The sequence below is a fragment of the Drosophila rhopaloa genome, unplaced genomic scaffold, assembly GCF_018152115.1.
Source record: "Drosophila rhopaloa isolate 14029-0021.01 unplaced genomic scaffold, ASM1815211v1 contig_178, whole genome shotgun sequence".
Classification (NCBI taxonomy): Eukaryota; Metazoa; Arthropoda; class Insecta; order Diptera; family Drosophilidae; genus Drosophila; species Drosophila rhopaloa.
The window spans coordinates 9,269,320-9,295,854 of NW_025335059.1; the positions used below are offsets into that span (position 1 = coordinate 9,269,320).

General features: G+C 40.1%; 4 protein-coding genes across 32 annotated transcripts in view; 2 read left to right on the forward strand and 2 right to left on the reverse strand.

Annotated features, from left to right (window-relative positions):
- The window catches only part of LOC108043293 (protein lap4), a 61,214-nt gene extending 54,302 nt beyond the window's left edge, over nucleotides 1-6,912 (forward strand). For 15 of the 26 annotated variants that reach the window (XM_017121915.2, XM_017121914.2, XM_017121926.2 and 12 more), the window contains 4 exons: nucleotides 733-1,194; nucleotides 1,641-1,776; nucleotides 2,120-2,305; nucleotides 4,203-6,912. In XM_017121915.2, coding sequence (XP_016977404.2) covers nucleotides 733-1,194; nucleotides 1,641-1,776; nucleotides 2,120-2,305; nucleotides 4,203-5,819 — 2,401 coding nt within the window. In that variant the 3' untranslated portion in view covers nucleotides 5,820-6,912. The remainder of the gene's footprint in view (nucleotides 1-732; nucleotides 1,195-1,640; nucleotides 1,777-2,119; nucleotides 2,306-4,202) is intronic. The other 11 variants (XM_017121921.2, XM_017121927.2, XM_017121940.2 and 8 more) reach the window with 5 other exon arrangements.
- A 2,696-nt stretch (nucleotides 6,913-9,608) lies between these two features.
- Nucleotides 9,609-16,988, forward strand: LOC108050907. Of its 4 annotated transcripts, none has more exons than XM_017132822.2 (6): nucleotides 11,556-11,614; nucleotides 12,531-12,795; nucleotides 15,150-15,413; nucleotides 15,471-15,641; nucleotides 15,699-15,840; nucleotides 15,934-16,988. In XM_017132822.2, exons 2-6 carry the CDS (start codon nucleotides 12,732-12,734, stop codon nucleotides 16,484-16,486), a joined length of 1,194 nt encoding a protein of 397 aa, XP_016988311.1. In that variant the 5' UTR covers nucleotides 11,556-11,614; nucleotides 12,531-12,731; the 3' UTR covers nucleotides 16,487-16,988. The 4 variants fall into 4 exon arrangements, with proteins under 4 accessions (XP_016988308.1, XP_016988311.1, XP_016988310.1 ...); XM_017132821.2 differs by having other exon boundaries at nucleotides 11,556-11,589; XM_017132820.2 differs by having other exon boundaries at nucleotides 11,560-12,064.
- LOC108050906 (aldehyde dehydrogenase X, mitochondrial) lies at nucleotides 16,904-19,849 on the reverse strand. Its single transcript, XM_017132818.2, is given in 7 exon segments — nucleotides 16,904-17,306; nucleotides 17,372-17,584; nucleotides 17,587-17,723; nucleotides 17,785-18,356; nucleotides 18,411-18,511; nucleotides 18,606-18,710; nucleotides 19,799-19,849. Coding segments are annotated over 7 exon segments (1,458 nt in total). The 5' UTR covers nucleotides 19,835-19,849; the 3' UTR covers nucleotides 16,904-17,012.
- A 750-nt stretch (nucleotides 19,850-20,599) lies between these two features.
- Nucleotides 20,600-21,477, reverse strand: LOC108050894 (leucine-rich melanocyte differentiation-associated protein). Its single transcript, XM_017132801.2, has 4 exons — nucleotides 21,385-21,477; nucleotides 21,081-21,317; nucleotides 20,864-21,012; nucleotides 20,600-20,810 (listed from the first exon to the last, which is right to left on the reverse strand). The coding sequence occupies exons 1-4, from the start codon at nucleotides 21,424-21,426 to the stop codon at nucleotides 20,678-20,680; spliced, it is 561 nt and encodes a 186-aa protein (XP_016988290.1). The 5' UTR covers nucleotides 21,427-21,477; the 3' UTR covers nucleotides 20,600-20,677.
- Between the last annotated feature and the right edge of the window lie 5,058 nt (nucleotides 21,478-26,535).

A 26,535-nucleotide genomic window follows, 5' to 3' on the forward strand; every position in this document is an offset into this window, starting at 1 on the left:
AACATAAATCACTCAAGCAGAAGTTGCTGCTAGCGACTTAGTAGTTGGTAGTTGTAGTTGTAGCCGCTGCCCGGGCTTTGTGTGAATAATTTCGTATTAAAGTTAAATTGAAAGTGTGTAGCAATTTGTTAAAGACAAAAGTCAGTTTGCTGCAAAGAGGGGATAAAAATGCCGAACGGATAGGCCACAAAGTTCAGACAGGAGAGATTCCAGCCAAAATCCCATTGCAAATAGTTCTAAGGCGCTTTATTTTAAAATTAATTTTGCATACTGCCATGCTCGGTGCTCCCAGGACATGTACGTACGACCATGGTTATATAGTGCGAGACGGCTCTTGCCAAGTTTTACGACTCCGCAGACAAGCTCCCTTGCCTCGGCACGCTAATCTCCAGCTGCCATGTTATTGCACTTGTTGGCAAAGTTTTTCAAAAAGTGATTTTGTCAGGGTTTGGTGGGGCACTCCGTTCTGGCTGCAAACTTTACAGTATGTTTCTTGGTTTTTAATTACAACAAATTCGACTTGTTATGCCAAAGTTTGGGATTCCAGGGCACGTACACAAGTGTGACTAAAAGAAATTAACGTCATTATGTTTTTGTAACTGCTCATATCACGTGCTAACCGCATCTCACCGAACTCCCTCTGGTTTTGACAAGCAAATTATTTGATTAAATGTGTGTTGTTTTACTTTGCACAATTCGAACACGAAAACCAACTCTCAAAAATTATGACAGAGCCGCACAAAGTTTGGCGCAGACAATGCCACATGCCCCCAGCAAAATACCCAAACAGAAGCAAGAAAAGAAGGCCGTTTCTGAGGTGAGGGCGAAACACGTTGGGGCTACTCCCACGGCAGTTGATCCGCCCAAGCCCTCGCTGCTGCCCAAGCCAAAGGTCAAGGTTGTCATTCCACCGGCCCTGCAACAACGTCTTAAGCAGCAAAAGGAACAGCAATCCCAGCCCGAGGAGCCCTCGATTCCGGAGGAGGGACATCATGAGCCGGAGGATTCGCCCTCCGCCGCAGGAGGCAGTCGCATTCCCATAAGAACCCTGAAGGCCGAACGCCGCGCCCTGGCCTCGGCTGCCCGCCAATCTGGACTTAGTGTGGAGGAGTATCTTGGGCAACTGGAGACGCAGGCCTCAGATCCGGCCACTTCGCCCACTACGCCCACCGGCAAAAGCCGTTCCATGATTAAGTAAGTTGAATGCGTGACGGTCAACGAATTGACATGCGTGCAGGCCCTGGGCCCCGAGAAGAAAGGTTACAGGTCAAGTGTCGCCCAATTGAGGGCGGAAAGTGCGAAATGCCAAAGACTAGCCCCTGTTTTGGTTGGACTACATAGAACACCCACACCGAAACACAATGAATGCACCCACTCACGCGAGGCAACACGGGCTCTCAATGTTTCCGTATATGTATATCTTTGTAAATCTCTATGTCGATTGGAACACCTTATACCTTTTTGTTTTAGTTAGCGGTGTCTGTCTTAGCCACACCCACTTTCTTTCTCTCTCTCTGTAAATACAATAGTCATATCTAGTAATTAGTTTTGCTTAAGCTGGAGTTCAGATTGAGTATCAGTTGCCCATGACTACAAAGTAAAATAAACAGATGCTAATTCCATGGTTCTCGTTTATTTAGTGCTGAGAAGCGCGCCTCTTGGCGGGCAGCTCGTCTTCGATCACTGGAGCAGGGAGCCGTGGAGGCCCAGGATGTGATCAAGAACATGCGCAAGATGACCGACGATCTGATCACCCACGAGTCCAGAGCCAGCGAGGTAAGTTTCAAACTAACTAACCAAACCCATAGCCAAACCCGAAAACCATATCCATTAACAAGCGCCCGATGAGCCGGAGGAATGGCCTGAACTTGCCTGCGAACATAAGCAAAACAACCCACATAGCTACATGGTTTGCTTCACTAACTAACCGCAAGATACTAATATCCTTCTTCAGACTCGAGTGTAACTAATAATGGATCATAATCGATGCCAAAATCGAGATCGAGAGAAGTGTATAATCGGAATGTCATGAATTGGAACCCCACGAAAAAAAGAACCTCTCCCCTAACCATTTCTCACTTGCTCTATCTCTCTTATTTATTGTCTACCCACTAATCAGGCTCAGCCGAAAATAGTCTTTCCCAAAATTGCCATAAAATCGAGCGATGGTCCAGTCATTGTGCGCGAACGCGAGAAAATACTCGATGAGAAGATTGTGCGCCGCACTGAGGAGGTGCCCTGCCCCATTACGGGGCGACCTCAACTGCGCACCGTCGAGTACATTGAGAAAATCATCGAGACGGAGGTTAGACCCAGCAAATCAAATTCAAACCAGCAATTACTGTATTATGTATCAATTGGCACCAATTTGAGTTTCGTTTGAGCATTTGGCTAAATCGTCCTAGTCACATTATATCTAATTTTCGGTTTCTTTTACCGTCTGTGTGTGCTGTATCCTTCAGTAATCGTTTTCGTTTAAGTTGTTGCGCCCCTTTCCTAGTATTTCGTATTTCCGGTTGCACATTTTACGTACATTTAATGCACACCACTACATTAAGCACTCGCCAACGTTTTTCTCATTGTACAAAGCAAACATCTCACGAAGAATTCCCGGCATTGTCTTAATTATTTTATAGAGCTCATCACTTTTATGGTCTGTCAAGGGGAAGTCCGTCCGTTCTTGGTTCTGGGAAGTTTGTCATCCAACCGTCGACGTTGAGTAAAACAAATTTTAATATCCTCGAAGCACTCAGTTTCCAAGGGGATTTTGTTGACATTTGCCTGGCTTAAGCAGCCAGGTGGTGCTCCACAACGCCCACGCAGACCAGGCAGAAGTGCAGCGCATAAAAAGGACAATAAGCCACTTTTGCGAGCCACCTACGCGAAAAGGTTTTCGGATTCGCGGTACTCGCGGACTGAAATGATTTCCAGTTATTGTTTGCCGTTTGAGTGTCGTCGTCGCGGTTTTTTAAGGTCGAACCCTCAAAGAGTTTCATTGTCTGTTTTAGGGTTTGTTGTTGTCACGTGTCTATAAAGCTATAACGACTCGGTCGACCGTCATTTGGGGCTTGATTCAGGATACAATTTTTAGTATGCAAACGCATTATAATGACGCGCTGCTTTTTATGGCCGAGTCCATTAAAATTAAAGCAAAAGTTTTTTGTTTTTTATTTGCGGCTGGCAGCAGCAGCAGCGTTTTAATGAGTTTCAAAATATATACTTATAAAAAGAATGCAAATAAAAACAAACAAACCAAGCAGCAAACACGCGAAGCGTTTTATGCTTTTGCTATTGTTATTCTGCGGGCACGTGTTTCGGCGCAGAGTTTAGTTTTCAATTTCGTAAAAACGGAAGGAAGTGCCATCAGAAACAAGCAGCAACCGCGTTCCGAAAGAATGTCAACGGCTGGAAAGAAGGCCTTCTGGCTAGCCTGCAACTGCATCTGCATCTCATTTGGGAACTGCAACCGAAGCTTTGGCATTATCTGACTCTGAATCCGAATCTGGCTGCGGTTTCGTTCTGGTAATTCGAGTGCAAAAAACTTGGCTGTAGGGCACAGAGACCAGCTCAACTTTGCTGACCCCGTTGCATTGAATTCGCCGCAGGATGTCGCAGGAGCAGGCTCTGTTCTCGAATTGCCTGGTGCGTTGCCTGTCAGCTGCAGTTTAGTTTCGGCTTATCGTCGTTCTGCCCGGGAGTCTTGTATGCCATCCAATCCTCCAACCCCAACACCCCCTCCCCCCAGGACAAGATGAAAATGCAGGCAATTTTCTTTTTAGTCGTTTGTCAATTTGCTTCATATCACGTATACGACTAGGCTGCCCCTGTGCGTGCCAGCTTCTCAAAAATTGCCTAGGTCGTGATCAGATCAACTAGAAATTTTAAAGTTTTGCACGTTCACCTCACCTCCTTACCTCCCATAATTACTAACCTTAACTAACACCTGTTTGTACATATATATGTAGTCTTCACCATCTGTACTGAATCTATCACTCCTTTTGGCCTGGCTTACACCTCAGTTCACCCGTCAAGCCGTTCGTTTTCCACACTTGGCTGTATAAATTAGTTGTAAGAGCTTTGAGCGAGACACACAGATCTCTGGTTGCGGTGCCTGCGCCTTTTGCTTTATTTCCGTTGCTTCCATTAGTAGTTAGTGTGCTGGCAAACCGAATGCACAACGTATCCGCCTCATCTACACTTAGGTGGAGACCTGCAAGGAGCGCATCATATCCTTGGAGCTGCAAGTGCCCGAAACGGAGGAGGGCACCCTAGACGAAACTCAACCGCCATTGGAGCTCGGGGCAGATGATTTTGAGGACAATGCGGCGAAAGAGGACGAAGATGACTTCGATGACTATGACGATGAGGATGAGGAGGAGGAGGACACTGCCTCCATTGTGACCGTGCAGGCGAACAATGAGAAGCTGTTCCTGCGCCACGATTCCGATGGCTATGGTCCTTCGTCCATCGAGAGCGTTGCATCCGGCAAGGTCCGCATCAAGCCCACGCCGCTCTCGCTCCACCAAACGCTGGCCAAGGAGACGACCATTGTGGAGGTCCTGAACCCAGTCATCGGCGGCGACGGCAGTGCCCGCACCATCCACGTGAGCGGTGGCCTACCCTTCGACCCGGAGGACTTTGAACAGGGGGCCGTGGCCGTGTTGCGCAGCGAAACTTTCGTCCTGCCCGGAGCCACCGGCGGTGGAAGGTCTGAGTTGTCATTAAATGCTAAAATGAAAACCGTGCTCGAGGAGCTGCTGGAGAACGAGCGCGTCAAATTGAATTTGCAAAAGAGCCTTGAGGGCGAGGAGGAGGACGAAGACGATGAGGATGGCAGTGCCTATGGCGACGCGCGGGATGATGAGGAGAGCGCCTACGGCGATGCCGTCGATGATGTTGTTGACTTTGGTGGCGCCACGGTCACAAGCCGCGCAGCTAATGACCAGGATGATGCCAAGAACGGCAATCAGCAGCTGCTCGAGGAGCTGATTAAGGACAGCAACCGCAACACAATAATTGCTAAATTGGCGGGCCAATTGTCGGACGATGATGAAGAGGACGACGACGAGGAGGAGGAGGATGAGGAGAGTAGTGACTCCTCGGACGAGGACAGCGATGACTCCGACGAGGAGGACAATGCTGAGCAGCAGCTGAATGTCACCTATGTGCAGGGCGCCCAGGTGATCGAGAATCTCAATACGCTGGCCACGGGCAGCAAGCTGCAAAAGTCACAGACCTACACGACCATCAAGCAGGCTGAGGAGCCAAGGGAAGTGGAACAGAAGGAGGAGCAGACCGCATCCTCGGAGAAGGCATGTGGAGCTGACACCCTGGCCCTGTTGCAGGCCGAGCAACGCGCCCTGGCGGAGATCTCAAAGCAGTTGCGCAAGTCCGTTGAGGATTTGCTCAGCGCCGATGGCGATACTGTCGTTGAAACGCAAAGGACCTACACTTTGCCTGCGGCCAGCGACAAATCAGCGGTGGTAACCGTAACCGAGGTTGTTAAAAAGAAGAAAAAGAAGGGCGAATCTGGGGAGGAACTATTCAACCGCCTTCTAAGCGCGGGCGAGTCGGAGCGACAGGTCTTCGACCGACAGCAGGGCGAGACCATAACGACCACCACCACCACCACCGAGGCTTTAAGTTCGGAGGACAACGAGCCAAGCACCAGTGTGGTGACCACCACTCGGACCGTGTCCAATATTGTGACTAGCGGAATTCCCAGACCAGAAACCAGCAAGCAGAACAACCGCAGCGGCAACAGCAGCAGCGGCAACAATAACCGCAACAAGAACAAGCGAAAGGGCAAAAAGAAGTAGAGGATATCCTGCAGCAGCTGGAAGGAAATGGGATAAAGTGTCGAAGTTGCGTATACGCCGTGTGGTGGGTATGAGTATGTGATCCGAGCGATTTCTTACACGCACAACCTCCCGCACAGAAACACTCGCCCACACATATCAGCGTGTTAGAGAGCTCGCTGTCCATGATATATACCCACTAATTGTATACATATGTATATTATGTATGTACGATATTCGCATATGTATTGATAATTTTAATTAATTGTGCAAATAATGTGTCCCCTGCATTTACAAAACCCATTTGTTACTAATCACGAAAGTGTATGCATTAAAACAAAATATTTTCATTGCAAATTAAAAACAATTCGATTCGGGGTATGAGATATTGCAAGAATTTAACAGTAAATTTAATGTTGTGCAGCAACCACAAAGAAACGACAACAACACAAACCGTTGAGCCCATCAGAATTGAATTAATACGACAGCAGTATCCACGAAAAAAAGCAAAAATCTTATTTAATTCAATTAAATAATTTCACTTTGTTTGCATTTAACTATCATTTGCATACAGCATCTGGTTTTTCTCCCTCATTTTTTCAAATGGGCTTTGCTTGTTTTCCGCAAATTAAATTTACGTTTTATGTTCTAGCACAAAAAGTAGGAGCCTTCGCAAATCCGAGCCCAGCAGCCGGCAGAAGTATTCACGATGATCCTTCTCGTACCATCAATAAACTCTAAGCATTCCGACTGCCCGTATTTTGGGCTTACTCTTTATAGTTTTAGCCATAAGCAAAAACCGGCAACTAAACGCAATACGAAACGAAAAAGCGAGCAGAGAACATAAATCAAATAATCTTAAAAAATGTAGTTAGCAGTGTGTAAGTGCGTCCAGTTGTAATCCCTAGTATGTAACACAAGGCATAAGCACAACTATGACAAATGTCCTATGGCGATTTCAGTTTCCACTTTTATACAAATGTAAAAATATTTACAAGCAATTTTATGTAATACCTATGATATTTAGTGTATAAATTCGTCTTTTTATGAAAGGAAAGAACGCCGCTAAGCGAATGAAAATAAACAAATTGTATTCATTTTTATTTAAAACAAACCAATCCGTTTTTATTTAATTTGAAATGGAGATATTAATTCAGATGTACTGTGGGCGAGGGATTTTGATTTATGGCATCTCAATGGGGATTTTTCTCTCATTTCGCCGAGGGCGAGTAGTATTGGCTTTGCTGTGCATATGAGAATCCATATCTATAAACAGACCAAGCTGATGTTATTTTCAGACGGCTTAAAATTGTGTGAAAAGAGATGGTATGCGGCTAAATCTATAAATATGCACGTCAGGTAAGTGAGTCCTATTACCAGCACACTCGAAAAAAATTAGCTTTTTATAAGAATTTTCAATTTATCTACTGGTTAATCAATAAAATTATAATAAATGTAGAAGGCTAGGCAAAGATATATATGAGTGTTTTAATATAAAGGAATACGAACGAAGCTAATTAAATATTCTTATTATTGAATATAGAATGTTCTTTATTAATATTGTTTCTTTGTTTCGCATTTAAAACCCTTTAGGTTTCACGAGAAACGATGTAAAAATATTCTCGAATCCAAATCAAACCCTATTTTTATACCCGTTACTCGTAGAGTAAAAGGGTATATTGTATTCGTGCAAAAGTATGTAACAGCTAGAAGGAAGCGTTTCCGACCCTATAAAGTATATATATTCTTGATCAGGGTCACTAGCCGAGTCGATATAGCCATGTCCGTCTGTCCGTCTGTCCGTCCGTCCGTCTGTCCGTCTGTCTGTCCGTCTGTCTGTCCGTCCGTATGAACGCTGAGATCTCAGAAACTATAAAAGCTAGAGGATTGGCATTTCGCATGCAGATTCTAGGAGTTCCTACGCAGCGCAAGTTTGTTTCAAAATGGTGCCACGCCCCCTCTAACGCCCACAATCTCTTATATACGATTTTAAAAATTTTAATATTATCCGCTAGCCTGCAAGGCGGCTGTATTTTGCGTCCATTCAAACTCATTAATTTGAAATTATGTTATTATGCACTCAATTATGTTAATTAATTCAATGTAATGTAAGTTTATTTAGATTATGAGCTTTAAGCATTCAAGTGCAAATTTATTATCAAATCGCTGAACAATTGCTTTTTACGCATTTACTCAGTTTTGATAACTGTGCTGCGCTTTTTATCTGAAGAAGTTTGTTATTCAATATTATAATTATTATTTTCTACATATTTATGTCACACTTTACGCTTGGCAACGAGATAAAAATTCAAAGAATTCAAAAATCGTTTTAAGTGTCACGCACAAAATGCGAGAATAATCAAAATTCGAACATAAAAACTCTGCCCATTTAAAGCAAACGTCAACTACTAGTATTATGTAATCGAGCTATATGTATAGGTAGCCTAGTTCTAAGCAGTCTCTACTATCCAATCCCCTATCAACTGTCTATGGCAATCGTCACTAGGAGTGTGAGTCTTAGAAAGAAAAACAAAACAACAGAGTAACTTAAATTGTTCAAACAATCGCCTTTTATTTGTGTGTAAAAATGAAATTGTTACTAAATGATTTATTAACCAATATAGGGATGTTCTTCATTTGTATTTCACTGCGAATTGTTTCAACGAATTGATCAAATTGATAGATTTATATTTATATATATTTACACCAAGATATGTTAATTTTGTATTTATGTAAAACGGGCAACTGAAAGTTAATTGCAATGCCTTTTTGTTGCACAAATGTTTTATGAAATCTGTAGTCTAATTAACACAATTAACACTAAGTAAATAAACATTTTTGTATAAAAAAAAAAATAAAACAAATCGAAAAGCAAATTAAAGCTATGTGAAATTTGTAACTAACACCAAGTAACGGATTATATACAACCTACATTTACAACTACGATTTAATATGTATATTAATTTACTAATTTATTTGAGAAACAATCGAGTATTTTTCGTATAATAAATAACGTGAATTTCAAAGAGTTGAGATCTTGCTGTAAACGAATAGTCATTTTTCCCGTGGGCCAGATGTTGTTAACATTTTGTTGTAATTAGCTGGGCACGCAATCGCCCTACTGACACTCATTCCGAGTGTCCCAGGTGGCCCAGACTTATGGGCCGGGCCGTGAGAGGTCATTGCCTTAACTCCTGTTTTCGGTGGTTTCGTTTTTAGGGGTGATTCTACTCCCTCCCACTTCCAGCAATGAACAGACAGCTCGGCTGGCTGCCAGGGATCAGTGATGGCAGATGTCTATTGATTTATACAAGGTACGCATGTTAATAGACTAAATTTCATTAGGTACATTTTTGGTAAAGTTTTGAATTCATAAAATATTAATTCATTTTTTTGCTCCGGGTAAAAATAGTTTATATATTACTTGACCCTGCAGAATTTCCAGAACACCATCAGTGTTAAAATATATCATTGAAATCCGTGTGAAAGTTAAAAGTTATAATTGTGTGTATTTTTAGATGGAGTCAAATACAAATTAAGAAAAAATGTATGTTCATATTAAAACCAGAATCCAAAGTAATAGATTCCGGCTAGACTTTCAATAATTTTAGATACATTTTCGTATTCCTTTTATCTTTCCATAGACGTTTGTACATAGCCACCACGGCCAGAGATCTAAGAACGCTCTTTGCTGTTTGCATAGTGCGGTAACCACCACTATCAAGTGACGCCATACAATTTGAATTTTCCCCGGAACAGCAGCAAATACCCCTAATGGCCAATAGCTGCTTGGCGTGCGCACAGTTCTCGTCGAGCGGTCGTGTCGGATGAACGTCTCCAGTCGTAGCTTTTCTTTCGGGTCATTCACCAAACTATTGCCAAGTCCCAAACTGAGCTATTTAAGCCCAAAAATGCGCACTCAAGTGCTAAGTTTCTGTTTAGCCATTTTGCTAATTGTTTGCCTGTTGTAAACAAAAGACGTAATTAGATGCGGGTGCCAAGTGCCGTGGATCAGAGATGGGGAGCCGGCCGCAGCGGATACGGCGGATTGGCGACAGTCTTCAGATGCTAACCCGGGAAGCCAGGAGCGAAGTAGTGCGCTGCGAACGTAAGTGGTTTTATCTAAAAATGGGGATGCCTTTTAATCCCCCAAGCTTAAAGTATAAAAGTGAATCGGTTACTTTAAAAAATTGGGTTTTCTACTTAAGAACTTAAATTTAGTTAGATTTCAACAGTTCAGTCTCACGTTATTTTTCCCTCTCTGATATTTATGAAACTAAACAATGATTAGTATCTTTATTATTATAGTTGCCTAACAAAAATGTTTCTTGAATATGATCGATTACCTATCATAACTCACCTGGACCTTGTGTGGAACTGTGTAATAAATTCATGTGTGTCGCATTATCTACTGGGGATTTGCATAATAGGACGACGTCATCGCCAATTTCAACATTGGAGCTAGGAATAATTTACTTGTTTATCTATTGGTGGCGGAGACCTTATTTTGACATGTGTGGAAATGGGGAAACGGATTCAATGGAATTCTTTAGGACGAAAAATGTTTATCGCCTGCCATAGGCACACAAACCATTGGCGATGGTTAATAGTGTTTTATTGGGTGTAACTTAGAGTCTATAAATAAGTTTCTTTGGTGCTAATTCTTAGGTGTCTATCCCATACTACGAGTTATAGGGCAAATAAGATGGTTTATTTAAGTAAACATGGCAATTTGTGGTCGCAATTACAATAACCATTTACCTAATGATTTTTCATGGCTTTGGTTTTGGTTAAGCTATTAATTAAAATTCGTAAATATAGACCGGAAATTATATGTTGAAATTTTTTTTTAATAACAAAAACGATACTTCAATAGCTCCCAAGTGACGAGCGTTAGAAGCCTTTAGGCTTGAGAAACCAGAAAAAACTAGATGGCTGCCATGCACGCGATTCGAAAACGAACACATCGACAAGTCCTTCGAAGGACTTTTGGCCGCTAATTAAGTTCACCTTGGACGTGAAAAAGCGGCGTGTTCTTTCAAGGTCATCACCGATAAATGCGGCCATGGCAACTGCCCAAAAGCCGAAACAATGGTTATGGAAATAGAACAGGATTTTTGACGGTCTTGGAATATTAGAATTAATGATCGATTCTAATTGACGATGCACAATAATGAAAGATATATATCGAGTTGTTTTTGTGTTTGTAAATGGGAATAAAATACATGAACACATGAAGACATTTTTTAATTCATTAATGAACAACAGCCTAAAATGAATCATTAATAGTTAATATCTTTTTTTTAAAAGCTTTAATAGTTTATGTACAAAAAAATGGTACCTATGTAATTATGTATTTACGTGTTAAATGTGTTTTTAAAAACCACAGTCCCTCCAAAACATTATAAATAAAACAATGATTTCCCATCCCACGCACACTGCTGTGTCCCCGCCCCTCCTTCGTCCACCGTCGAAAATGGTTGTGAACAAAACAAAAAAAAACAGTCAACAACACGAAAGAACCAAATCAAAACAAAGGCACAAACAAAAACATACCTGAGCAACCAGTTGCAATATTTTCGAAATCAAAACAAAACTGAAGAAGCTCGCTCTTGAGAGCCGCATAACAAATAAATAAAATAAAGTGGACTAGAGCTATAGCTCTCTATATAAAGAGAAAGAGAGCGAGGAAAAGAGAAAGACGAAATCGGCTGGAGAATTATGGCCTGGCATATAGTCGCCTCAGTGTCTGAACAACAGTCACAAACGTCGGACGGCTTTCGAACTAGTTGTACGCAGAATTTGGAACCTATTCGGTTGTTTATCTTTGGATCCGTGCCCGAACGTCGTATTGTTTAATTTCGGATTCGGCAATTAACAGAGAAATTGCTTTTTATGCAAATTAGTGATACGAAACAACCAAAATAATAACCAACATATGTCAAATCGAAAAGGTCGCCTTTTCCCATTGACCTTCAACTTGTCAATTCAGACGGATGTCACTTTTCCCAAACCGAAGCAAACATTCAGACAGACTTTTAGCCCATAAGTTAATTAAAATAGATATTAGAGAACGAACACAAAAAAGGTGTTAGTTTGGGTTCGTTACGTATACGCAATGTGGCAGGAAAATAAATATGGAAATTAAACATCGTATGTTATGTGTGCGCCAAAAGTAAATTGATATCCAAAGTGTTTGAAACACAATTGCTAAATTTGTGTGTCTACCTTCCATATATACACCCGCCTTCACCCACACACATTCGGTAATTTCAAATCAATTAATCTCAATTATTCTGATCGCTCAAGTGAATAGAATCGAAGCGAAAATCAAAAAGTCTCCCCGCTTCATTAAGTTTGCCCAAATGCTGCAGATATATTTATGAGCGCAGTTGTTATTTTGATAATAAATTACTGTAGGCCGTACAACGTGAAATGTTTTTTAGATCGACCTTAAAAATCTCGAAAACTAAATAAATTCAAAACAATCAAAATATATTTGCTCAATAAAAAGGCAAACGAGTGTATTAACAATATGTGCAATTCTAAAAAAAAGTACATCAAAAACATTATAATCTGAGTTATTTGTGAATTGACCTAATTTAGAAATATATACTGGAAAAGAAAAATCTAAACAAAATTTCAGCATAAGTCATTAAAGTTTTATTTAATCACTGAGAAGTTGTTTGTTATTTTGCCAATAAATGTTTGGGCTTTTTTTGTTTCCTTCAGTTAGCCACGTGAAATATTCCTAAAAAGGTTCATAAAATTCCAATAAACTAAACAAATGTGAAACGAAAATTGATATAAACCATTTAATGGAGGAAAAGTCAATGATTGTTTACTAAATATCATCACAAAGTGAAAACATTTTATTAAAAAAGGAACGGAAGCAATAATTATCAACGGAATTTATGGAAATAACATGCTACAATGGAGTTGATCAAGAAATACAAACAGGGCAAGCTAACCACCAGCGATATACGCAACCTAAATCGTACGTTAATTCACAAATTCAACCATTTAATATATATATGTTAGTGTTTTAAGATATAACTAAGAGCAACCCTTGGATCTTAAAATATATTTTTGGGACGACCTTGGCAGGGCGGATGAAGGTGAACTCAAATTTAAAATAAAAGACAACCAAATTTCATACAAACAATTAGAAACATTCGAATGGTGAATGCCAATTGGTTAAATTTGAGGTGAACTGTCTGCCGAAATTGACAGCGAATGTTCATGTCAATTAAAACCATTTCACGGTTTTGTCCATCAGTCATGGAAGTTGCTCTTTGGGGGCGCGTCTTTCAGCATCAATAAACCGTTTGGGTATATATATCTGATCTACGCAATAAATAGTCCGATATGCTTGACAGCGGGACCAACATATTTTGGTTTTTTGGTGACTTATGAGTAAATTATTTTGTTTTTAAATCTAACAAATTACAAGGAGCTTTAAAGCTGTTGCATTTTTTTATTTTTACATTAGGTCCCTTCATTTTGTTTGATAAATAAGACTTGTTTTTAAGTTTCAGTAATGTTAGCCCAATAAAAAAATTTTAGCTGACAGCTTTAAAGTGCAAAATTTATAACTATTTTTATAGCGTCAATCGACTCATTAAAGGTGCTAAACTGGCCTGAAGACTTTAGGCCAATGTGCTAATATAAACTTCGTTGTGCTTGCTTATAAACATTTTCACACTTGGCTTCTTCATATATATGGATGTATTCCATTTGCTGCAGCTCTCATCTGTCGATAAGTGAAGGAAAGTTTGTTTGAGTGGGCGCAGTTCGTAGTACGTATACGCCATGTGGTTCCTGTTATTGGCATTAACAAATTAGCCAAAGTGCCAAACTTCCGGGAGCCGCCGCACTGTAAACAAGTACTTAATCACTGAGATAGCAAAATTGTTAACTGTTCCAAATGTAAACTTCCTAAAAGATGAATGAAATAATATCAATATCTAAATAATTAAATATATACACAACTTATTGATATATATATAAATGTTTAAGAACAGTAAACTACATGTTTTGTAGTTCAGGGTTGCTGTAGCTTACATCTGTATATTAGTAATATTTATTTATAGTTTTCTCTATGAAGCGCCGCCTCTTTTGGGCCATTTTTTGCTACCAAACCTGCCCAAAAGCGGTTTTTAGGTGAGCTAACGACCGCTTACTTCTCGCTTTCCACTGAACAGCACTGCTTAATATTTTTTACCCGCACCCAAGTTCCGGAGATGAGAGGGGTTTATGATGGAAATGATGTCATTCCAAATGTGCCACTTTGCGACGGATCATGCAACGCGCAGTAAATCGCTTCGGATATATATAAATGAGTCGTCCAAAAACAGAAAAACATTCCGCTTAATGCGTTCAAAGCACTTGGGGCATGAAATCGGCGGTAGAAGCTCGTGATCTATTCTCTCACTCTATAGATATACGAACTTGTAATTTTCAGCTGTCCATTATGGACCATAAAATGGAATGGTAATATTACATTTCCCTCCTTTTTGACATGTTCCGCCCTGGGACTTTTATTATGCACACAGAGCATAGTCGTATATTTACCCGCGAATCTGTTTGTTGACTCTGCCAGCAGTTTGTTTTCTCTTTATTTCGAACAATATGAGGGAATATTTGCATCAATTGAAATGAATTTTATTGGGAGGCAGTCACTGTATCGACGTCATCTGAAAATGTTTCGCCCGACTCGTTAACCGAGCTCTCCAACATTTGGCATGATATCATACCTCTGATATAAACTCACACAGGAACGTTAATATACTGATACTCGTTCACAGTTAGCTGTTTCTTACACAAAATAAACAAACTCAACCAAAACCCAACTCGAACATAACCAGAAAGCAATAAATTATCGAATGCCTCACCTTCAAGCACTAGTGTTTTCCATTCTCATAGTATCGTAATCCATTGTTCGGAGCAGTGCGTTTACTTGATCTATAGCTATTGGCAGATCCTAAATAGTTGATTTTCCGAATATAGTCATGTCTATTTGCCAGCTATTAATTTCAAATTCAAATTTCTAAGCGGCCCGTTTGACAGAGCAACATGTTTGTAATGCTAATATATGCCAGAGGTTATTTTTATGATTTCATTGTTGCAAACCAAACATATAACTTTTTTAACTGGGTGACCTCTTTAAGTTTGTTACTGAATTATCTAATAATTTCATATATATTATATATTGGTTATTAATGTTATGTATATATTTTGTAATATTTAGTTTGAGACTTATATTTATTTACAGTAATATTACAAATAATTGAGAATTTTAAATAATAATATCAAATTATTAATTTTGATCTTAACATTTTTCCAACTTAGACCTTGTAATATGCCTAATGGTCTTCATAGCAATATTCTCCATTCTATGGAGCATTTCGCTGCACATGATATCCGGGGATCTGTACGAGGGAATTGTCAGTGCCAAACTCATCTTCAAAGAGCGCAACTTGGAACAAATGGATGAGCACAGCAGGCAGATCCTTCATAGGGATTTTAAAACAGCCACCCAGTATGCCTATGGTCAGAAGTATTCCGTGGTAGATGTCCAGGATGTCACTCCCGAATCGCGTCAGAGCGAGAGCCGTAAGATATCTTCGATAAACCTTAATCTTTTTATATTTTATTAAATTTTATTTCCAGAAAACACAAAGCCAATCTTCAAGATACCCCATATCTATGATTCTATCGAGAACCGACCTAAATTGGAGCGTCTCATCGCTGAAAAGAAGGAGGAGAAAATCACGACTACGACGGCTTCGCCACCAAAAATAACGTTTAATGCTGATGCAGATCGTCAGTTCTTAAGCATAAGTAAGAGTAAAAAAAAATTTTAATTTTTTATTTCTTAAAATAAATATATTTTTTTAGTGTCCGTCGATCCTCATGCTACATATTGGAATCGTGGAATTAGTGCTCAGTTTGTCTACGCATTTCCTCTCATATCAGAGATAGTAGCCATCATCTGGACAGCCATGTGTCTAATTTTTCAGACCGGCAGCAAAAAGAGTTCGTGAGTATAAGTCTATGCTTTGTATAACAATAAATTATTTAATAAATTTAATTTTCTAAATATTAACCGAAAATCGACAAATTTATTTTTCAGAGTTCTGCCAAAACCCTGGCGTATTGTGGTGCCCTCCATCATCATCTTTTCGGTCATGAGTTTGGGGAGCGTGATCTACACTATCCTAACTAATGGTCATCTAAAGAGATTGTGTGGCCAATTGAGAGAGAATCTCACAGATCCATCGGCCATCAGTTGTGGAGACGCCATTGCGCTTCTACGTCCCGTAGTCCACGACCACAGTGTGTCCCACGATACTTATCTGGAGCTCTTCCGCTGCAGTTACGTGATCGGAATGGTGTTGTGGGTCGTGGCTCTGCTGGTCATGGTGCTGCGATTTGTCTTCGCCGTGGACTTTCAGCTGGTGGACATCGATGAGATGTTCGATAATGGCCGGTTTGGTGTTCCCCAAGCTCAGATTCAGCCAGTCTATAGGGAGGTGGTGCAGCAGAGCAGTCCGCAGCACCAGACGCAGGTGCGTCCCAGATCAGAGGATGACTATCAGAGCGCCAGGTCGCGACTCAGCGATATTGCAGTGCCACTTCTGGAGGTGCAGAGTCAGTCCCAGATTCCGCCTTCGAACTTGGCCTAATCCCACGGCTGGCCAATGGATCAGCCAACTCAGGTTTATTTTTGTACGATGTGTTACTGTTTAGTGTATAAGAACTATTACCTTAACTAACCGTATCTTAGTTTAAATTTTTAGCGTTCTCCGAAGTTGGAGAGGGCTTTATGAACCGATATTTAATTGATATTTTTCACTGTCCTAGTTTAGTGAACTCGTGCCTCGAAATCAAATGTGCAAATGTGGCTTAACCAAGGGTTAAAGAACTACTAAGTTAAAATTTAAAGAGTTGACCTAATTGAATTTATGAAAAAACATTTGCATACTCTTCGGCTTATTAAAAATATATAAAAAACCTTCAGAATTCATATTTTCTGAAGTTTTGATCCTGCCCAGCTGGTTAAGCGACATTTTTCAGTCGATTCCTTCGACTATAAGCTCTGGTAATTTTAACCCAAGAGTTTTATTTAAAATGCAATAATCTAACAATTCACAAAACCGATTAAAATAAAAATATTGTGTATACGAAGTAAGAAACTCTTCAAGTTCCAGCTTAAAGCAGCTTCATAGTGATGGTCTTGGTCTCCAGGTAATTGTCTAGTCCATCCTTGCCCAACTCCCTTCCGATTCCGGAGTGCTTGTATCCACCGAAGGGTGTGGAGGGCAGCACGGCATCATAGCAGTTGATCCATACGGATCCGGCGTCCACATTGTTGGCAAACTTCAAGGCCTTGTTGATATCGTTGGTAATAACACCAGCGGCCAATCCGTACTGCACATTGTTGGCCCGATCGATCATCTCATCAAGGGTGCTGAACTTAAAGATGGACTGCACGGGACCAAAGATCTAAAGATGGTATGGAAGCATATAAGATGAAGAACTCAAAGTGAAAGGTAATACAATATAATTACCTCCTCCTGGGCAATTCGCATATTATCCTTAACATCCGAAAAGACAGTGGGCTCTACGAAGAAACCCACATTGCCGATCCTCTTGCCGCCAGCCTGCAACTTAGCTCCTTCCTTTTGTCCACTCTCGATATAGCCGAGAACCTTGGTCAGCATCTCATCATCGATCTGAGGTCCCTGCTGCACATTCGCCTCGAAAGGATTGCCCACCTTTGCGGGCCTTTAGCCTTGGCGGCTGCCTTGGCCACGAACTCATTGTAGATCTTCTCGTGCACGTAGGTCCGACTGCCGGCACAGCAACTCTGGCCGTGATTGGAGAACAGAGCCTCGTGGGTGGTTTCCACCGCAAAGTCAACTAATAGGAAAAATTAGGAAATAAATTGAAGGAGAAAATATCAAAAAGAAAAGCCACTTACCATCCGCATCATCGAAGACCACCACGGGACTCTTGCCGCCCAACTCGAGGGAGACCCTCTTCAAGTTCGACTTGGCCGCAGCCTGCATGACAATCCGACCGATGTCCACGGAGCCGGTGAAGGCCACCTTGGCAATGTCGGGATGCTCACTGATGGCAGCTCCAGCAGTGGGTCCAAATCCATTGACCACATTGATCACTCCGGCGGGGAATCCAGCCTCCTTGGCCAAAGCAGCCATATGGAGGGCCGTTAGGGGCGTTTGCTCCGCGGGCTTCATGATGATGGTGCATCCGACAGCCAAGGCGGGTCCCCATTTCCAGGCCAGCATTAGCAAGGGATAGTTCCAGGGGATGATCTGACCCACCACGCCCACAGGTTCCTTGCGGGTCATAGAGGTGAATCCTCCGGCGGGAATGGTGTCGCCAAAGAACTTGTCGGTCCAGCCGGCATAGTACTGCAGCGTCAACATCGAGTAGGTCACATCGAACAGAGCCTCAGCATAGGGCTTGCCATTGTCCTGGGTCTCCAAGCTGGCCAGGAATGCCTTGTCCCGATCCATCAGAGCACAGAGTCTGGAGCGGATTAATATTAAATTGATTTAGGGAAAGATATAGGGTATAGCTTACTTGTTCATCAGATTGGTGCTCTGCAGGGGACTCAATTTGCGCCATTCCGAGTCGCGATGGAAGGCCTTCTTAGCCGCAACAACTGCCAAATCTATGTCGGCCTAAAAATGTATTGACAATTTTAATAGGTTTATTTGAAATATTATAACTGCAAGGGTGTAAAAGTCCAATCCCTCTATAGAATACTGCACTTACCTTATCTCCCTCAGAGACTTTAATAATCTCCTTGTTTGTGGCCGGATTGAAAGTGGCAAAGGTCTTGCCCGACACCGAATCAACGAACTCATTGTTGATGAAGAGCTAAAAATAAATAAAAGAAGATTTATGTGATTAAATAGGCAGTAAATTGAACCACAAAATCTTCCCCCACCTGACAATTACTGGGTTTGGCAGTGTGCAAAGCTATGATCAAATCTCATCCTGCTATCTAAACCAACTAGCGGGTGTGCCAGTAATTTGTGCAATTTGTGCATTGTTATTCGCCCAGTTTGTTTGCGATTACTTATCCGCTCAAACAAGTTATCAGCCCTCCGATTGGCCCATTTCAATTAGCCGCGGACACGCGACAATGTAAATAATGTAAAATGTAATTCTTGTCACGATTCCAAATTGTCGAGTTTTTATGAACGAAACGAAACATTTGACAACAAACTAAAGTCGTTAGAGGCTATTGGATGTCAATCAAAATAATGGGTCATTAGGCGATAACGGCTTGTAAGCTCTGCGTTCTTAAACTTGCAAGATAAAGTAGTCAAGATAAGTAGTCGATTGGAAAGTTAGAAGTAGAGGCAGTTAAATTGAATTAGGCTATTTCAGTTAGGGTATATTAAATAAAGTTACTTTTCATTTATCTTTTATGTACCCAATGTTACTATTTAATAGCATATTTATTTATTCTTAAAAGAATAGAATAATCTTTTGAATTTCACCACTGAAAATCACATCGAACTTTAAGTCTCAAAGTCTCATCTGTATCGGAAAAGTAGCTAGTTCATGTTGGACCCCCATGGAGGTTTACCTTATCAGCTCATAATTATTATGGTTTTATGAGGGCTGAATCTGTTTGTTTCGTGTCCAACATCTGCTGATAACAACATGAGCACCCTGTATCTAAGAATAAACAAAAGCTGTTTCTTTCCAAAAAAAATATATTTGTGTGTATAAGGAGGTTTAGCAGAAAAAAGAGAAACAAATCGCGAATATTTGTAAATTGCGACACAAACAAGTTTGGAGTGGGCTGAGTTTTAATTGGAAAATCACTATTACCACTTGTACATTATCTAGGTATTGTATGTCAATGTAAAATGAAATTTATCTGCATACTGTTAAGGAGCTTCTAAGTGACACACAATTTGATATGCAGTTGGCAACACAATATTTATACTTACTTTTGTGTACTTGGGTTTGGCGTTGGGATCGGCCATATTGAGAAAAATATATTCTTAATTGAGAACTGGAATAGAGACCGGCTGTCTGAGAGTCGTCGCGAAACTGAAACTGAAATGCTGCCAGATGCCGCTTTATATAGATTGCGATAACTGGCTATCAGCGATTTGTTTTTGCACTGCCGTTCATCACCTTTTTGCTTTGCCTGTAGTCGGTCCTCTGAATTATCTCTGTTTATGCCGGCCGGCCCACAAATAAACATTTTATTATACACCCTACGACTTATCGAAATCGTCTATGGGTCTTGTAATACGTTTATTTAAAAATGTTTTTAAAGAAAAAATTAGTTTTAAATTATTTAAAATTCAAAAAGAATATATAAATTGAGGGATCTTTTGATCACGAGTTAAATAATAATAATCACAAAAGTCCCTTTTGTTTGTACCCCATTTTATATCCTTTTGATGGCTGTTTTATCACAAAATTTTTTTTGTGCAGTGGTTCGTAAGTACAGAAAAGCTTTTTGGAGCGGTTGCTGTCTTGGCAACGTATAAGCAAACGTTGTCTTATACGGTTTGTGCCTTGGCTTTCGTCTATACAGGGTTATTTATTTGTAGCAATAAAAACTTACTTAAAATACGTATAAGATTTTATGACATTCAAGAAAAAGTTAAAAATACATTGAATTTAAAGACAAAGGTTGGCGAAATTTAAGAACAAAACGATTTCTGAAATTAAATTTGTGAAAAAAATACTCTTGAAAAAATATTTTATTTATTTAGTATTTAACTTATAATTTTTAATCGTATTTTTAATATATTTGGTTATATACCGTTCCCGTTTTTTCCAATATACATTTTTAACTTTATCAGTTTACCGCCTTAAAAACTTGTTGTTTGGATCAGTTGTTTTCCAGCATAACTTTTAAGCGGGAAACTTTCGTAATGGTAGGTGCGTTGAACTAGTCCGTGATCCAGAAATTTCAGTTTGCTCAACGACTGTCCAATGTAATTGCTAAAACAGATCGAAAGCTAAGTATAGATTAATCAATATTGAAACGAACCCACCTGTAGTACTCGTAGTCGTAGCGCAGGTAACTGGAGAAGGGCTGTAGTTCCAGACCATCAGGGCAGATCGGATTGCCATGCAGGCTCAAATACTGCAGGTTGGGAAAGAACCTTCTGATCAGCCGTATTGTCGTTGGCAGGTCGCTGAACTGTAATTGTGTGTATTTATTTGATAAGATTGTGTAGAGGAATAATTACAAAATTTGGTAAATAGAACCTCATTTTTGTTGAGCATCAATACTTCCAGTTGTGGCAGTGGGCGAATCAACGTTCTTAAATGAGCCTCATGCATTCGATTGCTGTCCAGGACCAAGTGCCGCAGCTGCTCGAACTCCGCCAGCCAGGACAAATCCTTTAGGCAGTTATAGCTAAGATCTAGTTGATCTACATAATCAGCATGGTTCTTGACTACTTCCTGAGACAGTGTTCGTAAATTCTGCTGCACCAAAATAAGCTAAACAAGTTGCCGAAAAATTAGATTCTTTTTGTAATCTCGGCCAGATAAGGCTCATTTTCTTCACCTGACTGTCGTTGTTTGAAGTTTGCATTGCCCTGAGATACATATATCGTATATGTGGTTAACGAGAGCGTGAGCGGATTTTCGAATACCTCACCGGCGATCTTCTCGTGAGCAACTGAAATGAGTGCTGGAAGTTGTTGCATACGTTAGCCGAATGCTTTTGTCTTAAAGTTGTCTCTTTTAATTTTTAGCATACCCTTAATAGGCTGTTTACTTGGGGATATTCGTTTTTTGATAATTAAATTGTTTTCACAGAAAAACACATTTTTTAATAGATCATACAAAATATAATATCTGGCTTAGACTTTTTTAAATAAAATACACAATAAATAATTACATTCATTATAATGCTTATTAAGGTGATGTTATTTATTTGGTATTATCTATAATAATTTTTATAAGAAAAAAAGTATTTATCGTTCTTAATTAGCATTTTATCGATGCTTGAAGGATTGAATCGGATCAATTGATTACCCTATATCAAGGGTATTGTTAATTTTAGACCCTAGACTTCAGTTACCTACTCCATGTGCTCTTTGTTTGCGTTTAACATTGTTTGGCTTCTGCGAAGCTTTATTTCTCGTCTGACGTTTTCTTTAATCGTATGAGTTTTTTCAAGGCGTACAGAAATGAGCGACGCGAGTGATAAGCTATCAAGTCAAATGACATGTAGATGGCGCCATCGGGCGACTATGATCGCACATCGAGTATACGACAAGTGGGCTTAAACACGACACCATATTTAGTAACGGTCATTTAGGGGCCAGTCCTTCGACTGGCTTTAACCTCTTCAAATCGGAATTGGTCAAGTGCAAGTCGTGCGATAAGTGCTCCACAATGGCAAAATGGTGGTAAATACATTTTTAATTGCCAGTTGGGCAGCAAACAGAGATGACGGCCCACTAAAGAGCCGAAATAAAAAGGCGAAAGGAAAGACCAAAGCGGCCTGACAAGCGAATTTGTTTGTGGCCACAATGCGATTGCCTGCAAATGGCTAACAAATTGGAATTGAGGCTGGGGGCTGGGCAAACTAGTGCCAAACAAAAGGAGATGACAGCGTAAATAAACAAAGCGCTAGATACAAATTACGGCTCACAGCATTTAGCCGGGCACTTAGTTCAATGAAACCCAACCATACGCACCGGCAGATGGGCAGATACTCAGATATTTTTGAGAGTCCGTAAGATGCTCGACGGAAAAGTAATCAATCCAACTGACAGCTGCCAGCTGTTGCAGATCCCCCGGAGAAAACCCTTTACCCTACTTTGTCGCCAAGTCATTTGACCGCTGTCAGTGACAAAATATTTGCCACTTGCCTTTGTTCGCTAACCATGTTATTATTTCCCCTGCTCACGCTATACTTTTGGCCGGTAATAAACGTGTGTGTGACTCTATATATAGGCCTTTGATTGCTGTGCATCTCAATGGGCATTATAATTCAATGTCAATATTTGGCCACATGTGAAAGACAATTGTTCCATGGCAAGTGGGCTTCAATTCGCTTAGGCTTAACCGCTGAAGGGCGGAAAATTTCTACTCAAATAAAGGGAATATTTGTTTTTGTTTTGGATTTTTCCTGCAATTCTTGTTGTATACCATGTCAGATATAGGTATCCTATAATTAAATCACATTATTTGTTTGGAAACTACCTTAAATTTTGTCTAATGGAGAAAACCTCTTAGGAAATTCTAATGCCATAAAAACTAGTAGTAAAAGTCGTAATTAAATTGTATTTTTACCAGCTATTTGATGACTAATTCGCAGCACTTTATTCTAAAAATGTGTGTATAATTTGGAATCATTATAAACTCATCCCAAAATGTTATTTGTTCCTTTCGGTGAACGACTTCAATTGTTGGTTGAGACTGGTATTAGCCTCATTAACATTGCCTTAGGAACATGGCTATGGCAACCACCCAAGCACCCACGAAAGTAATAAAAAGTACTCGACCTGCTCCAATTTTAATTACTTCCCACAGGTTGTAAGTGAGTTACATAAAATCGATGATGGTTTGGGATAAAGGTCTAGATAATTGTGCTTAAATCAACTGACCTTGGTGGGCGGAATGGCAAGCGATGCAAAAAGCGCTCCGGTTGTCCGTAGTCTCTAATTAACGATATAATCGGCGACGCTGATCATCATCATTATGCTCCTCCGGGGCAAGCTATTAAGTCACTTAGCCGAACGATTTGTCAACGTATAAATAACGAGGGGAATGGGAGGGAATAGGACTACATTCATTTGCCATTTGTCATAATTTACAAAGTGTGGGCTGAAGCCCCAGTTAAATATATAACATATACTCGCGATCTTTTTTTATAAACTTTTTGGAGCATGATTTGCATGTTTTGCTTTTGCATTGCCTTTTTATTTTCGGTGTTTGTGGTAAAAGTAAATTTACACTTGCTTTGGAGTGTAATAAAATTATTTAATTTGGTAGTCAGGCATTTCTGGGAATTCAGTAAATAATTTTATGTGGAAGTCAAATTATTTGAGCTTAGGTTAATTTGAGGTCTGAAAGGAGAAAAAATTTCGAGTGATTTTTTTGTGAATTCAATTTGGTGTTAATCGATGTAAGTCAAACATTTTAATAATAACTTAATGTTATAATTAACACTAAATTATGTGAGTGTTCAAAAAGACTATGCAGGTATTTTGATTATTTTTTCGAAACTTTAATTGGGTTCGAGTTCCTAAAATGTATTTTTAATACGCAAATATTCTTTATTTGATTAATAACTTATCATGCTGCAATTCGGCTCTATTTTTACCAATTTTGGGTAAGGCAAATATTTTACAGTATCCGTATCATTATGTCCACTTTAACCACAAGGTTCCATACTTCTCTGACTCCGTGTTAAAATCCATATGACCTACGCATTCTTCGGCGATGGAATGTGCCTCTCCACTGCTTTTGGCCAACTAATCGACTTGTGGGTTCACATCTCAATGACAAAGCCCCAAAGCTTCTGCCCCTTCGTGTTGGCCGTTGTGCTTCTTCTATGGCTTTTGCTGTTCGTGGCACTTGAGTGCAACAAGTGGCAATCAAGTGGCGCATCCCCGGCCGCTCCGTCTATTTTAAGCCCCAATGGAAAATCCCCCCGAAGAGGGACGGACCTCCCCGGCAATGTCAATGGAACCGGGCGAAGGGCACCAAAAAAAAAAGACATAGCCAATGCCAAGAGGAGAAGGGCAGGAGATCGGGGCAAATCAATAATTCGTGGATGGATGTGCTACTGCACTGTTGACCTTATTTTCACGAGTTTCGACTCGTCGATGACACAATCTGCGGCAGGCTCCTTTTGGTCTTTCTCACTCTTTCTCTTTGTCAGGGATGGAAAAATATAATTTGTTGTATTTAGGCGAATAAATCAGCCATAAAGTAAATTGTTGTCGCTTCCGATTAATGCTTCTCTTCTTTAGCTAAAAGAATTTATGCTTATATCATTAAACAATAAACCATATTTCGGATTTCTTATAGTAGCTAAGCCAAACCGATGGTTATGTACAGCAGACGACCTTAGTTATATATATCGGCTGATTTAGAATTATAATTTGGTTAGCCATTTTTTTTCATTAATTTTTGCAAAAATTTAAAAATTAAGAGTTTTCTGGTTTGGATATCAATAGGAACTTATTAAAGGTGTAACATTTTATATTTGGTCTCTTACTTGCATTGTTATGCTAAAAATTCTTTTTTCCTATTTAAAGTAATTTTCGTTGTAACTTTACCAACTTTATTAATATCCCAGCAGTTCACTGTTTTTTAAATGCGATTGTTTGCTGTATTTTAAATTTATATAATAATTGGTTAAGCATGATGTTAATACTTTTTTTATTATGTAAGTTGCAAGTGTCTTTGCATCCCTGCTTTTTTAAAGTCGAGCCCTTCCTCCCGCTGTCATCGCCTGACTCGTTGGGCTTCTTCATCGGTGGCCAAGTGCACCAATTTCCAATCGGTTCGATCGGTGACGTAAAGACCAAAACCTTGTTGCCATTACGTACGCCCCCCAGCTTCTTGCGCGCCTTGTAGATACAAGATACATGTGTCCGTACAGGCACTCGACTTTTCTCCACCTTTCTGCGTCAAGATGCGTCGGCTGCAATTACGATTAATGGTTTCTGTGTGTGGACAGCAAGTGGACAAGTGTCTCGATTCAGTTTACTTCAGTTACTGCGGGTCTATTTGCTTTCAATCCCTCGTTGTGTGCACCAAATCCAATTAAACGCCGCTCGCTATTCACTTTATTTGGGTAGCTGCTGTTTTGTTTTATTACTTATTGTTTCGATTTCGTTTTGACGGTTAATGTTTGGCTTCAATTTGAAAATTGATTTTGATTTTGTTACGATTGTGTCGTAATTGTTGTCGTAGGTGTTGAAAGTGTTGACCGTCGACGGTTGACAGTTGGGGGAAATTATGAACTGGCCTTGAAAGGCCCTTCGTAATTATGTTTCTTTTGGTCTGATGACTTGTTTTTTTTTCATAATAACTTTATGAGGGAATTTGTTAGGGCCAAGAATAGGTTGAGTGTAAACCTTAAAATAATGCATTGTATTATGAGCAATGACTGCAAGCTTTCAAAACAAACTTAAGAAATTTATAGTCATTTATTATTTGTGGAATTTATAATTTTAATGAATGGCTTTGATGGAACTTAAGGATACTATTGCGTTAATATAAGTACTTCAGACTGAAAAGATTATTTAAAAGCATACTTGAAGTTTCAGGCCTTTGAACATTAACTTTATTTCACATTGTTATTTTCCGTTTTGCAGTTTCTCAACTAATCCTGTGATAAAACGGATTATCTCTTGGCTGTTTTGTCTGGGAATCACTTGACCCGGCCTGCGAGGAAGTCCAAACTGGACAAACAAGTTCGTCGAGGAGTCACATGAATGAACTTCATCAATGGGACTCGGTCGAGTGTGTAATCGTGGGTCACTTTCGATTTCGAGCCAGCGATTCAAGAGCGCTCCAATTGTGAAAATAACACTTGGCGCACTCGGCCGAAGGTTGCGGCTGCTGCATCTCACAGATGAGAGGTACCAGATACAAGATATGAGATACTTGGATGAGAGTGTTACACAAAACGATTCGGATGATTTGGCGGGGGCCCAGGGCGTTGATTTTGGACTATGGGGTTGCCCCC

What these genes read in the sequence shown, in the direction of transcription:
- LOC108050894 (XM_017132801.2), bottom strand. Translation starts at nt 21,426, where the DNA reads ATGTATCTCAGGGCAATGCAAACTTCAAACAACGACAGTCAG. An exon ending in CTTCAAACAACGACAGTCAG is followed by an intron (nt 21,318 to 21,384) that starts GTGAAGAAAATG and finishes CAACTTGTTTAG; the next exon opens with CTTATTTTGGTGCAGCAGAA. An exon ending in TACGACTACGAGTACTACAG is followed by an intron (nt 20,811 to 20,863) that starts GTGGGTTCGTTT and finishes GATCTGTTTTAG; the next exon opens with CAATTACATTGGACAGTCGT.
- LOC108050907 (XM_017132819.2), top strand. Translation starts at nt 9,816, where the DNA reads ATGGGGAGCCGGCCGCAGCGGATACGGCGGATTGGCGACAGTCTTCAG. An exon ending in CGAAGTAGTGCGCTGCGAAC is followed by an intron (nt 9,907 to 15,149) that starts GTAAGTGGTTTT and finishes TTTCCAACTTAG; the next exon opens with ACCTTGTAATATGCCTAATG. An exon ending in ATCGCGTCAGAGCGAGAGCC is followed by an intron (nt 15,414 to 15,470) that starts GTAAGATATCTT and finishes TTTTATTTCCAG; the next exon opens with AAAACACAAAGCCAATCTTC.